The 14,527-nt window shown below is 42.3% G+C and overlaps 1 protein-coding gene across 1 annotated transcript; it reads left to right on the top strand.

The window, feature by feature from the left end:
* The first annotated feature begins 1,678 nt into the window (after positions 1–1,678).
* Positions 1,679–9,090, top strand: LOC142488193 (uncharacterized). The gene is made up of 5 exons (XM_075588568.1): positions 1,679–1,712; positions 6,164–6,469; positions 7,861–7,938; positions 8,302–9,036; positions 9,083–9,090. Exons 1-5 carry the CDS (start codon positions 1,679–1,681, stop codon positions 9,088–9,090), a joined length of 1,161 nt encoding a protein of 386 aa, XP_075444683.1.
* Positions 9,091–14,527: the final 5,437 nt, after the last annotated feature.

Below are 14,527 nucleotides of genomic sequence, written 5' to 3'. Positions count from 1 at the left end.
CCTGAATAGAACTAATTTATTAGCTTGGGAACAGTCGGGCATTACACGACTTAAGGATTTGGAGGGTAACAAATATATACAAACCTTTGATCAAATTACAGCCGCAAAGGCGATATCAAATAAGGAATTTTTTAGATACCTCCAGATCAGAGACTTTTATAACAAAACCCCAATTAGACCTATAAGAACTAATTTCGAGCAGCTGTGTTCTAGGGCTACGGACACAAGGGGACTAACTTCTAGAATGTACAGGGAAGTGATCTGTCCAAAAACCCACAATGACCACCGACTCACGTACATTAGACAGTGGGAAGCAGACTTAGGAGAGACATTAGAGGACGAGGAGTGGGACAAGATCATACAGGGAGCGGCGAAAAGCTCTATCTGCACCACATTAAAGGAGAACGCGTATAAAGTCCTTATGCGCTGGTACTATACCCCGTTAAGGTTGGCTAAATTCATCAGAGGCCACTCACCGCTCTGCCCAAAGCAGTGTGGGGAGGTGGCGGACCTGCGACACATGCTGTGGTCTTGTAATACGGTAGTCCCGATTTGGGAGCAAATTCGAGATTGGCTACAGCGGATTCTCGGTTTGGAGATCCCCCTGGACCTGTGGCTGTTCCTACTGGGCAGACGGATCCAGGGTATATCAAATGCGACGCATAAATTGATCGTGCATTTGGCAACCGCCACTAGGTGCGAGATCGCAGCATTATGGAAGCAGCAGGAAGTACCAATCATCCCCACAATTAGAAATCGGATTTGGCATGTCTGCCGGATGGAGCAATTAACAAGTTTAGTTAATGACACCGGCGAAAACTTTCTAAAAGTCTGGTCGCCATGGTTGGACCAGACAGAAATCCCAGGGGTAAGTACTACAACAATATTTCAATAATAGCAACAAATGCGTTCTCCTTTGAAGGTAGCAAGACAGGACCATACATAGTGACGGACAGATAGGCGGACAGAAGACAAAGGTCCCACCTGCAATAAGGGGAGGGACAGGCCAGGCCCAAGCTAAAATCCCCTTGTAAAAAGTAAAAAAAAAAAAAAAAGGGGAAGGAAATTAAACAAAACAAAATCCCCCGGAATGCGACTCTACAAGAACCCAAGTCGGAGCCGGACCTCCTCAGCGATCGCCAACCCACCCAGCAGAATGACCCCCCAAGCCCTCCCACCCCCCTCGCCCTCCTCCCCCTTCCCCCTAAGCCCTGTGTCAGGTACGTGTGGTGTGTCATGTCCGGTGTGTTAAGTAACCCCCAATGTTCGTCAGGTTCTATGTGGTATTCTATGTTTTATCGAAAAAAAAAAAGAATTGATGTACCCCACAATGGGCTGTGATACAATGTATGTTTATAAACATCAATAAAAAAATTGAAGTTGAAAAAAAAAAAAATGGGAGCTGTTACATTGTACACCACCCAATCGGATTGGGGTTGTACCATTTGACATTCAAATTTGATGTCACAGTATTTATATAAGGCCAGTTCCATCTCATTTGAGCCATCAAAGACGTTGGATACCAATCTCCAGGCCCATTTGCATTATAAAGTAGAGCAGAAAGAAGAAAAGGAAAAAAAGAACGAAACAACTCACCTGGGACTCCTCTTCAATCAACAGAGGACCATGGCCTTCTTTGCATCAGACTGTTGAACATTGTGTCGGGGGTCAGTAGATGATGCCGGAGTATGACGGGGATGAATACGGCAATGGTAAGAAACACATCGATTGGATTGGATTTAATTGTGTATTTTTTTTAGGTTGCCCATTGACTGGCAATGTGTTTATCTATGCCACTTTCTGGGTATAGATAAGCAGAGGGACAATCAATGCATGTTTTGGCAAATGTTTGTTTTTATTTAATTGTTATAAATTGTATTTTTTGCTATGTTTTTTTTAACTTGTTCATTCATTGCCATTGTGGCAATCCATGTGTGAGGATCTGCCATCCGAGCAGCTGGAGACCGTCATCTCACCTGAAAACACCTGCCGCCATGGACACCCAGGATGCGTAGTCTCACGGCCACGTTACGTGCGCGTGGACCTTGCGTGGCCTGTCTATCTGCCCGCCCCCCGCTCGGCACACGGCAAGTGCACTCATCCAGCCTCCCTTCTGACTCACGCCCCAGTCTCCGATCTCGTCCTGGTGATGGACAGGCCTGGCATGGGAGTGACTTGCGTTCCGGTCTTTGCCCCCTGACCTCAGTGACGTGCGCGGGTTGGCGCGCGCTCAATCCCGCCTCCATTCCTGATCAGGCTGCATCATAGGGCACACCTGTGTACACCAGCAGCCTATAGGATTCAGTTTCCTGGTTCCACCCTGGCTCTTCATGGGAGGATCTCCTTTTATATACCCTCTTGCTCCAGACACTCATGCTGAGCATAGTCTTGGGTGTCGCTGTGCCTTGCTACATCCTATTCCTGTATCTACTGCCTTGTCTTGTCTTGCCTTGCCTGTTGTCCTGCCGCTCCCTGACCCTGCTATGTACCTTGGACTCCATACCTCTCTTCTCCTGATCCAGATACCTACCTACCTTCCTCCAGTCTCCAATTCTGAACCTGGCTTCGCACCCTGACGATCTGCTACTCTCCAATCCTGAACCTGGCTATGTACTCCGACTATCCGATACTCTCCAACCCTGAACTCGGTTACGTACTCCGACGTTCTGCTATTCTCCAATCCTAATCTGGCAAGTACCCTCCATTACTCTCACTTCTATACTCCTGACCTGGCTTGCATGACCAATCTACATTCTAGGCGCCCCCGCGTGGCTGTAGTTTGGCGTTACTCAATTCCCTACCTCAGCACCACGGTCGCACTTCGTTTGTGGTGAGCTACGAGTTACACAATGCCCATATTCTGGCTGGCTATGAAGGTGTAACGTTTATGAGTACCACAAACCGGGACCGGACCGTGGGGCTGAGGTGGGGATGGATATACACTGACCTTAGACCATGAAGCCGGGTCCGAATTGCGTAGTGTCATGCTGCGCTCACCACAAACAGGACTAGACCGCGGGGCTGAGGTGGGGATGTATATAACCGCCGCCCTACAACCACGGAGCCAGGTCCGGAATGCGTTGTCGGAGTCGTGGAGCTGGGTCGGGGCAGGAGAGTTCAAGGGGTACTTGCCGTGTTCCGGGGTTAGAGAGAGAAGAATCATCGTTTATCTGAAGCCACGAGCCGATAGGGTAGTGAGGATTGATTACTGGTGTAACACAGCTGATGCTGCTAGTGTTCGTTGACGTACGGTGCGCGCGCGTACGAGGAGTGCGACGCAGAGTGGGTGCTGTGGTGATACTGCGGGAGCGCGCCTCCGCGGATGAAGCATTGCGCAGCTGCGTGCGCACCGATAGCGGTCTGTGAATGTCAGAGGTACAGCCACGTGACGCGTACTGGGGGCGGAGCCTGGCGGCGATCCTGACAGTACCCCCCCCTTCAGGGGAGACCTCCGGACGACCCAGGGCAGGCTTCAAAGGGTATCTGCGATGAAAAGCCCTGACCAATCTGGAAGCGTGTACCTGTTCCCGAGGGATCCATTAACGTTCCTCTGGACAAAACCCCTCCAATGCACGAGGTATTTCAGTTTCCCCCTTGATACTCTGGAGTCAAGGATTGTCTGCACCTCAAACTCCTGTTGCCACCTCAGCCTGTTCTTGTGGAGGGTCAAGTCTCGAATGGATGATTGGGGATCCTGGATAAAGGGTTTCAAAAGAGAAATGTGAAAAGCGGAAGAAATCTTCATGGTTGCCGGCAATTTAAGCCGGTATGTGACAGGATTGATCCTCTCCGTAATGACGAATGGGCCAATGAATCTGGGTGCCAATTTGGGTGAAGAGACCTTGAGACAAATATTCTTCGTTGAAAGCCAGACCTTTTGTCCAGGAGTAAAAAGATGGAACCTCCCGACGGTGACGATCGGCTTGTTTCTTCTGCATACTGATGGCTTGTTTCAAGTTCCCCTGAATCTTCTCCCAAGAGTCCTGGAGGCACTGGATTCTGTCCTCGGCGGCGGGAACTCCCGAACTGGAGACTGTGGAAGGAAAGGCAGAGGGATGAAATCCATAATTCGTGAAAAGGGGGGACTGTTGAGTGGACTCATTTCTAAGGTTATTATGAGAAAATTCTGCCCATGGGAGGAGATCAGACCAATTGTCCTGTGAATCCGAGACAAAACAGCGAATTAACTGTTCTAAGGACTGGGAGTGCCTGGCGTGGACGCGAGAGTATTGCGGTGGAGCAGAGGATAGTGAGGAACTCAAAAGGATCGCGACCAGATGAGCACCCACTACCTATAATATCATACTGCCTAACTCGATCATATGAAGTGTAACCTGCATTATTTAATCCCTTTTAATACTAAATACCATCTGCACTATATGGTCTCTTTTCTTCTTTTTTTCTCCTTGGAGGTTGGGGGCTGGTGGCTGCTGTATACACAGGGAACATCCACCCCTTAAGTTGGATGACTGCCTGAATTTGACTGCTTTATTGTGAGTAGTCATTTTTGAGCTTTGTTTGCACAAATTTATTCACAACAGTATTACACTATGTAGTGTTTCTTTATTTCATAACTACGAGACGAGCTCCCCTGATTTGTTGGAGGATCACCTGGTACAAGACGAGTGGAACAGTATTTATCAAGGGTTGCAGTTTGTTTCTAAGGGCCTCATGCAGTAAGCGACGATTATGTGAAATCGGCAAGCTTATCGATTAGTCATGTTATTGGCGTTTTTCCCTCTCCGTATGCAGTAAGTGCCGAATACATTCAAAATCAACCAGAAAACAAATCCGCCCACTCTCACGATGATGAGCCGATCACACACAGGTGTATCGGCGTGCGTGGCGGGGTGCTGTTAGGTTGCACAATCACAAATCTTGCTGAATCAGGCGAAACAAGCATGTTTTTGATTGCGCGCCATATTTAAAGGCAACGTGTACTGCTAATCATTCTCTGTGTTGTTGGGAGTGAGAGAGAGAGAGAGACGCACAGAGCTGGACGATTGAAGATTTGCATATTGACTGAGAGACTTGTTGTGTATTGGGTGAGCTTTGTCCTTTGTTGTTTTGTTTACATCTTTGTCTTGTTTTATATGTGGAAGTGGGTCGTGTGATTGCCTGTACATTTCTTGTCTGTTTTTTGTGAGTGCTGGAAGTATGCCCGCAAAGCGTGGGAAGAGTGATGCTGGTGGGAGTGGGAGTGCTACTCGTGGGAGTACGCGTCGGAGTGAACGTTCTGTTCAGGGGAGTGATGTTGCTGGTGCACCGAGTGGTGTTGCTGGGAGTGGGAGTGCTGTTGTTGGGAGTGGGAGTGCTGGTGCTGCGAGTGGTGTTGCTGGGAGTGGGAGTGCTGTTGTTGGGAGTGGGAGTGCTGTTGTTGGGAGTGGGAGTGCTGTTGCTGTGAGTGGGAGTGCTGGTGCTGGGAGTGGGAGTGCTGTTGCTGTGAGTGGGAGTGCTGGTGCTGGGAGTGCTGGTGCTAGGAGTGTGAGTGCTGGTGCTAGGAGTGTGAGTGCTGGTGCTAGGAGTGTGAGTGCTGGTGCTAGGAGTGGGAGTGCTGGTGCTGGGAGTGCTGCTGGTGGCGCAGTTGCTGATGGGGTGTCTGGTGGTGGCGTGCTTGCTGGTGGCCAGCTTTTGGAGGCTCTTCCATTGGAAGAAGGAGAGTCCAGTCAGCACCAGCCAAGCTCTGACCCTAAACCTGCTCGGAAAAAACGTGTGGAGAAGCCACGTAATCCTCGCTTCAATGACCAGGAAAATAGGGCTCTTGTCACTGGCATTCTGGAGCACTATGACAGTCTCTATGGACATTTAGTAGGTAAGTGTAACTTTACATTTATTATTCAAATACATGTGATCCTAGGTCATCTGAGTTTTGTTCATATGCAAATATGGGTACACAATATCTTTCTATGTTCATTAGTGTGGAAACACAGCTTTTTATCATACCTTACAAGGACAAATAAACACAGGCGGTCAATTTGCCAGAACTGCATACAATATGAATGCAACCTTGCTTACATGTATAGGTTTAGTAGTGAATGCTCATGTGCTGCACATATTACACATAAAACAGCATGTTTGCTATCTCTTGGAACAGCTAGCAGTGTAGGAAACTGGTGCTTATATTATTATTCATTTACCTCATATCTTTTATATGTTTTTCAAGGGCGGACAAGTGCAGCAAGCAAAAAAGAAATGTGGGACACAATAGTCATTGGTGTCAATGCCTGTGGGAATAGTGTCAGGGACAAGTATCATTGTCGGAAAAGATTTGATGATATTAGGTCCAAATTGAAAAAGAAAATACAAGACCAACGCGTGCATGCTACTGGCACTGGAGGTGGGCCCACACCACAACGTCTCATATTGACTCCATTGGAGGAGCTGCTTCGGCCAAAATTACTTACCGTCGTCGTGGAAGGCTTGGCTGGTGACCGTGACATTGGAATTTATCCGTCACAATTTCCAGCAGGTGATAAATATTACTGTACTAGGCGTGTCGTTGCTTACAGTTATTTTGCATATTTACACTGCTTTTTATACTGTCTTCACAATATAAGCATACCTGCATCTATATATGTATATGTCTGATTCTGTATATATATATCTCAAAATAGACATATATGTAGTAGTCCTACTAAAAGCAGTAACTAATATAGCACGTGCCATTGCGTGCTCATTTACATGTGAATTCCCAAAATGCATAGCTGCAGTGGAAGCAATTGATGGTGGGCGAAGATGGGGAACAACAGGGTAGTACACATGTGTAACACATGTTCATGAGAAATTATTAGTAGCTACAGGTACAGAACAGAAATATGTATCATATTATTGTGTATTTTATTGATTTTACTCCGACAAACATGACATTACTGCCTATTTTAAGCATGCATCAAAGAAATTGCATGTAACGGCCTACAAACATCACTGGCACTAACACATCTATAGTTGCTTATGAAAAGGTCCATTTTTGCTTTATGTCATATACAGACAGCATAATGAGGCACACGTATCATATGTTATGTCATTGTTTTCATAACTTAAACACTGCAGATGACTACTTAGCTCATCTACCATTGTGTTAAAGCAGCTGCAATTAATATCTCATCACAGCATACACTTCAACAGAGGGGGTGGGGTTCAGCACACACACTAATTACAGCCTCATTTCACGGTCAACTTAGTTCACACCATTTGCACCTGTTTCAAGTCATTGAAAGGTGTGGCTGATTAGGCTTTTTGGGGAAGGGAATACCTTTCTTACAACCTGAATAGCACAACTGAAGTTAATCACACTCATTTGAAAGCTTAACTCTAGCTACTAAATGCCCCAACAACTCATTACTTATCAAAGCGTACGTCACACATTAGTTCACTCATATCTATAGTTGAACTACTATGAAAGACACATTATCACACACTGCATGTGTTGTCTTGTTGAGTCACAGCCACATTCAGGTGTGCCACATCTTCGATTAATGTACCACACATATCCTCTACCAAAAACAACACTTTTTGCAATATGACCACCTTCATGATAACCATTGTGAATGGTCATCTCATGATAGTTATGTACATTATGATACTGATATCACTACACAACATATGATTTTTATGTACTCATTTAATCTATTTATCCTCACGCATTACTGCAGAAACATAGTATGTTGTATGTTAGGGAACTCAAAAATTCTAAGTACACAGGCATGTACAGTGTTATTACAACTATTTATGTTCACTTTCACACACATTTTCGGTTAAGGAACTGATGTTGTTAGTTAATCATAAATACAGAACATACAATAAGTGTTTGTTCAATATTTACACATGTAAATGTAAAACTTATGTTATTGTTATATATAGTTGCCCCTGGAGGACATGTGTCACCTGAGATGGAACAAGTGTCTTCACCTGGGTCAGCCAGCTCAACACTACTAGAAGGTGAGTGTATCATTTGCTGGCCATATAATATGTGCTCTTCTATATGTTATGTTGTCATGTGCATTATTTGTTTTGCACATCTTCTTTAAATAGGATTACTTAGTGTCAGTGAAAATTAAGTGTAAGGCAACATGTATTGTGTTAGTGATGTTAATTATCATGTAGGACTTCTGAGTTTAGAGCAACTTTTCATTCATTCATATTTCATACTGAGTCCAAACATTATTCGTAAGTCAAGGTAGTTTTTAATGAGGTTATAAAACGTATGCTAACATGTTAGGTGTTACTTAGGACACAGTACAATTACATAGTAACACAGCATACATTAACATGCCATTTAATAATGTGTACATTTCTTTTTAGAACATCATGGTGATGAGGATGATGAGTATGATGAGGATGACGCCACAGAAGAGACTGAAATACAATCATGTGACCATGAAGAGGTGCCAATAGAAACTGTTGTACCGCCAAATCGTCCATCAACTTCCACATACGATGCAATTGTAGCTTCAGAGGGAAAAATAGTGGACGCAGAAAATCGTCGCCATTCAGACATGATGACAGTGCTGGAAAGGATGATTGGACTGCAGGAAGAAACAGTATCACAATTGGCACATCTCCACAGAGTCTTCATTGAAGTGCCTAAACAGTTGCAAAAAATCAACACCTCATTCGAAGCATTAGTTGTTCAGCAAACACAAGCTAATTACTGGAGAATGACTAATGTACCACAATTCAACACCTCCCAGCCAGGATCTGTTCATGCAGGTCAGTTTTCACCACATTCATCTGATATTCATTCACCAGGCCCAAATGTTACCGGTCAAGTAGCAGACATTGCTGTGCAGGTTCCTGATGACATCCTACCGCTGCCATCTGTACAAATTCAGCAGCAGACACCTACAAAGGAGGCGACAAAAACAAAACAAGACACACATGAAACAGACCAACCATCACTTGTGCAGTGTCTACCAACTTGCTCACATGTGTCACTGGGCACAAGCCCTGTCCGTGAACAGTCACTACCCAAAAGCCCTGTAGGTGAGTCGCTGCCCAAAAGCCCTGTAGGTGAGTCGCTGCCCAAAAGCCCTGTAGGTGAATCGCTGCCCAAAAGCCCTGTAGGTGAATCGCTGCCCAAAAGCCCTGTAGGTGAATCGCTGCCCAAAAGCCCTGTAGGTGAATCGCTGCCCAAAAGCCCTGTAGGTGAATCGCTGCCCAAAAGCCCTGTAGGTGAATCACTGCCCAAAAGCCCTGTAGGTGAGTCACTGGCCACAAGCCCTGTAGGTGAGTCACTGGCCACAAGCCCCGTAGGTGAACAGTCACTGGCCACAAGCCCTGCCCGTGAAGTGCCAGAGGCCACTCAAAGTGGCTCTGTTGTGCCTAAAGTTGGTGGCAAAAGAAAAAGGAAAATTCAAGAGACAACAAGCAGGCCTGTTACTCGCTCGCAAAAGGAACAAAAAAAATAAATGTTATAATTCAGAAAATATGTCTTTGGCCTTGTTTTGTTGACTTCAGATTATCTAATTACTATTGTATGTATGCTGAAGACTGTGTTGTTTCCAAACTTTCAACTATGTTCTTGTACACGTGAAGTTTTGGAAATGTTAACACTCATAATTAATTGTGTTATAAATATTTATGTTGTAATCGTCTGTTCAGTAATGGTCCACCAGGAGCCAGTTGCTAAGTTTAGAGAAGCTGCCATTGACGTTGCAGCAAAACATTGCATTTGGGTGTGTTAATTGATGTAAGAATTGCATATGCATATTAGTCACATGCAATTATTAAAACACCTAAGTAAGTGCAAACATCTTTCTTGTACGTGTACAGCAGGATTATGTGTAAATTATTACTTACCTTTGCCTTGCTTGGCCATTGTAATTTTGTCCTTTAATCAGTTGTGTGTTCGTTTCTATAACATCTCAGAATGTATAATAATATATATACACACACACACACACACACACTGAGTGAGTGTGAGTGTGAGTGTGTGAGTGTGTATATATATATGTATATGTGTATATATATATGTATATATGTGTATATATATATGTATATATGTGTATATATATATATATATATATATATATATATATATATATATATATATATATATATATATATATAGTACTATATAAACTGGTATACACAAACTAATACACTTCATGCTTCCTTGTGAAAACACTATTTTAATAATACAGGCCTAATGTTTGAGAAATATCCTAAGTATGAGACTCTAACAGTATTGTGCTTAAACAAATGTTTATTACTTAATTCAATCATGTTTCTCACCATTTAAATAGGTTTCATACAAGGTATACTTAATGCCATCAATGTTGTGTGTACTCCTGCAATATAAAAAAAAATTAAATATAATATATAAATATATATATATTTTTATAAGAGATATATTTATATATATATATATATATATATATACACACGTATTTAAACTCATGCAGACAGGGAGTTAACCAGACTTTCACATACACACAGAAATGTAAGCGGGGAAAAAACATTTCTTTTTGCAGGTGTGTTTTTACTGATATGCCTGGCTAAGAAATATTTTCACACACTGGTCTTTGTTAGTTTTCAAAAAAACACTATGTGAACGCATTCAAAGTGTAGGGATGTTTTTCACAAACGAGATAAAAGAAGGAGAAATGTTTCTCCCACAGTCCCATATCACGAACCACAACTGTTAACCCAATTAGACAAACAAATCCAATTGGCGTTTGAAATAAGGAGTCAAAGTAGTTAGTTTTGTTGACCTTGACAAGGAAAAACAGGAGTTTGTTAGCCATTCAGCACATTCATTTTGATGAGCAAATAACACAGACCTGCACACAGCTTTTGTGCTACTCAGACATGGCTGATGAATTCGTTAACAATATTAATCCCCTTTTAGGGTATAAGTACATGATCTGTGAAGCCATCTTGAACAGTCGCGGACAGAAAGCAAGCACACGCCAAATCGATGATTTCATTCGAGCAAAATATCCTTATTACCAAGACCGTAAGCATGCACGGAATTTTAATTCCTCAATAAGATTCACTTTATCAAGTAATGACTTTTTTGAACGTGACCAGGATAAGCTACAACACACCTATGGTTTCTGGAAGATTGCCCCGGAAAAACAATTTCTCCTGAAAGACGGCACTTATATTGTCGTGAAAGGCATATTTATTCCTAATGGCAATAGCAATGTATCCGCTACTACTGATCCGTTTGAATCGATACGTGCTGCAATATCTGCAGCCTCCATTCCTGAAACCCACATTGTACAAGAACAAAAGTACTATGATTATGTACCAAGCCTTTCAGCTGAAAATGCATTGGAATGGGAACCGGAAGAAATGAACCTACCTCCCGACCAATTATTTGAAGAAAGCAGTGGCGATTCCTATGAGCGCATCCTGGAGGAGATATGTGCCATACTGGATTCAGCGGTTGGGTTAAGCGTGGATGAAAATGCCTTGCATTTCTGGAGCGACCAGTTGCAGCCAGGCGAAGAGTTAATTCTAGAAGAATGGTAAATATAACAATCGTTATGCGTTGACTCTGCGTTTAAATTTTTTTTTTTTTTGTAACCACCATTTTCACTTTCAATGCGTGGATACAGCGTAACATTGCAGACTGCATAACATGTAGCGATCACAAACAAATTGTTTCCTAATACAATATAGTAGGACCTGAAAGAGTAGTACACATTGCTGACGGAATAAATATACGTACTTTCCTATCCCTTTAAACATATTAGCAACATTTTACCATTACTCTAACACATACCTGTTTTGTTATCATGCAACATCTACAACATTGAAAACCGGGTCCACCACGTATGACGTGGGACCCTTGTCATGGGCCAAGGCGTCCTTAAAAAGGATTAGTGATGTAAGTCCCGCCCCCAAGCGACGTGCGCGCCTCAAAGCCTATTGGCTGTCATGTTTTGTTATAGTAACGGTAACTGCAGTGTGTGATGCGTGCGGCTCAGTGTTTGTAGGCGTACCCTGGGCGTTAGCCGAATGTTAATTGAGTGGGAGGAGTGTTAGCGTGCGTTTCACGCTGGCTTAACATGACGTCACACGTATTGCATTTGCGCATTGTGTTATCGGCCGTGCTTTCTGTTCAAACACATCTGTTTAAAAAGAATACAGATGTACTCGTTTAGAACGAATGTAGTTTCGTCTTCATTGTATTTGAAATAAAGATGTTATGTTTACTGGTATTTTCAACATGTATTGAACGCACAACGTACGCTTTGTTTTGCGCATGCGCTAACAGTTAGTGGAGCCAAGCGTGAAGTGCGTGCGCACACAAAGATGTGCGCGCACATCTTTCAGTATACAGGCAACGTTCACTTCTTATACATAGTTATGCCTGCTACAAATTTAAAGAAACATTACATACTGATGAACAGTTTTACTTCTAACATATAAGTGAGTGACGTGTGTATCTACACAATCATATAGAGCTGCGTAACGCGTTGTCACGGATGCATATCTAGTAAGGTGCCATCTTTGACCATCATGTGTTTGCTGTATTTCAGAGATGTCGGGGAAGATACAATCGGATCAATGTATGATTTCAGAAGAGTCTACCTTTATATGAGATGATTGTGAGGAGGAGCCACCGACTACTATACTACATATGGAACTAATTTTATATTGCTTGCAGCGCTTATTAACAAACAATTAAAAATGTGATACCCTTATGCCTATATTGCATAAGCACTTAATTAACATAATGATGTTGCAAAAGAGTGCCTCATGAATTTTTATTGAGTGTTCTTTAATGACTACTAACATTTTATGACATGGTGTGTTTTATATATAACAACCATTCCCACTCTGCTAACACATTTGTGTATTCTAATATGTAATGGAACGTATGACTGTCGAAACTATGTAACAATAATAATAATAATATGAGCATGTTCATGTATAGGGCTGCTAGTTGTACGCAGCGATTTACAGACACATGTTTCAGCCTGAGGTCCCTGGCCCGTGGAACGTACAAATGTTTTTTTGCCGCATGAGGCACAGGGAGATAAAGTGACTTGGCCAAGGTCACAAGGAGCCCACACCGGGAATTGAACCAGACTCCCCTGCTTCAAACTATCAGTGCCAGTGTGTGTCTTTACTCAGTGAGCCACTCCTTCTCCCAATGTAAAGGACACTTACAACCAAGTAGCCATTTATTTTTAAAATCTCTTGTTACATGGGTATGTAGATAAAATGGTTTGGGACTGTAGCAAATAATGTTACTGGCCAGATGTTATGGTCCCCTCCAATGCATGATGTTCTGAATATGACATCACCATCATGTTATGAAGTACGTTTCTGTGTATATTTCATTAACCTAACTAACTATAGTTTACTGTGTTTATTAATCGTTTAGAAATACATAGTATAGTCAATATGATGATATAAGCTACCATAATAAAGCTGGTGTTATCATTTGTCGGTGTTATACATGGATCCTACACCAATTGATAGAGACACAAACAGTTGTCTTAAAAAGTGTGTCTATGCTAGTGATGAATGTGCTCCCGTAAGTAAACAAATAAGTACAGTTATCCCCTTTTCTCCAACCACCTCTATATTACATTAATGGAAATTATAAGGAAACATACATAAAATGTGATGAAATGTGAGTAATCATTTTGTAATGCAATGCACATGAAAGCTCAAGAGTAGCTAAATGCATATACATGATACAGAAAGTACATATATGTAACATTTGTGTTTAAACCAATATGTTGGGTTTTTAGTTCCAATAATTATAGGAAGATTGAGGTAGCCACATCTTATGAGAGATGTCAGCAAATATACATACCATGATCAGTCATACTGGAGATATACCTATAATGCAAAGGAACAATATATAAATTGCAAACATTGACATGCCATCTTCAGTACCGTAAACAACACAGCAAAGTGTGTATTTGGTGTTAAATGTACAACACCATGTATATTTAATGACATTCAAAATGTAAATCAGCCTGGTGTACACATCATATGGATGTACATGTTACACTGCACCAATAACATTGTATGTAAGCATACTAGAAGCATGAATGATTATGGGCATAATATGTGTTTTGTCTTAGCATAAGGAATAACACAATGCTAAAATATTATTGCTTTGTTACCCAAGTTGTATTCACATACACACAACTAAAGTACAATTGAAGAGGGATTATATAACCTGTGCAACAATAACATACCGGTGCCACATCCCTTTGTGCACACAGCAGAGAAAAGAAAGGTGTGCAACCCATATTCATCTGTGTCCTAACAGAAGGTTATATAAAGAAACATTATTGTTAATATAACATAATTAAACTATAAAAGTAGTACTAGGAACATATGAGTTTGTACTTACAAGAAAAAAATGAATTGATGAGATTCTGTCGTGTCTGGCCACCACTGGCTGTTTGTTCATTTTCAGCAGCTACATGGGTGGGATGCTCGTCTACCAAAGCCTCAGCTAGGTCTGACTGTACATTGTGCCTGAGTGCAACATTGTGCAAAATGCAACAGGCAAGGATAATATCAGACACTTTTTGAGGCTTGTATAGAA

This window comes from Ascaphus truei, chromosome 2, assembly GCF_040206685.1.
Source record: "Ascaphus truei isolate aAscTru1 chromosome 2, aAscTru1.hap1, whole genome shotgun sequence".
Lineage (NCBI taxonomy): Eukaryota > Metazoa > Chordata > Amphibia > Anura > Ascaphidae > Ascaphus > Ascaphus truei.
The sequence above is the reverse complement of the archived record's forward strand: the minus strand, read 5'-3'. Positions and strand labels throughout refer to the sequence as shown.

Excerpts from the sequence above, each read along its gene's own strand:
- LOC142488193 (XM_075588568.1), top strand. The coding sequence starts at position 1,679 with ATGCCGGAGTATGACGGGGATGAATACGGCAATG. Across the intron at positions 6,470-7,860 it reads TCCGTCACAATTTCCAGCAG|TTGCCCCTGGAGGACATGTG; the intron begins GTGATAAATATT and ends TGTTATATATAG. Across the intron at positions 7,939-8,301 it reads CAGCTCAACACTACTAGAAG|AACATCATGGTGATGAGGAT; the intron begins GTGAGTGTATCA and ends ATTTCTTTTTAG.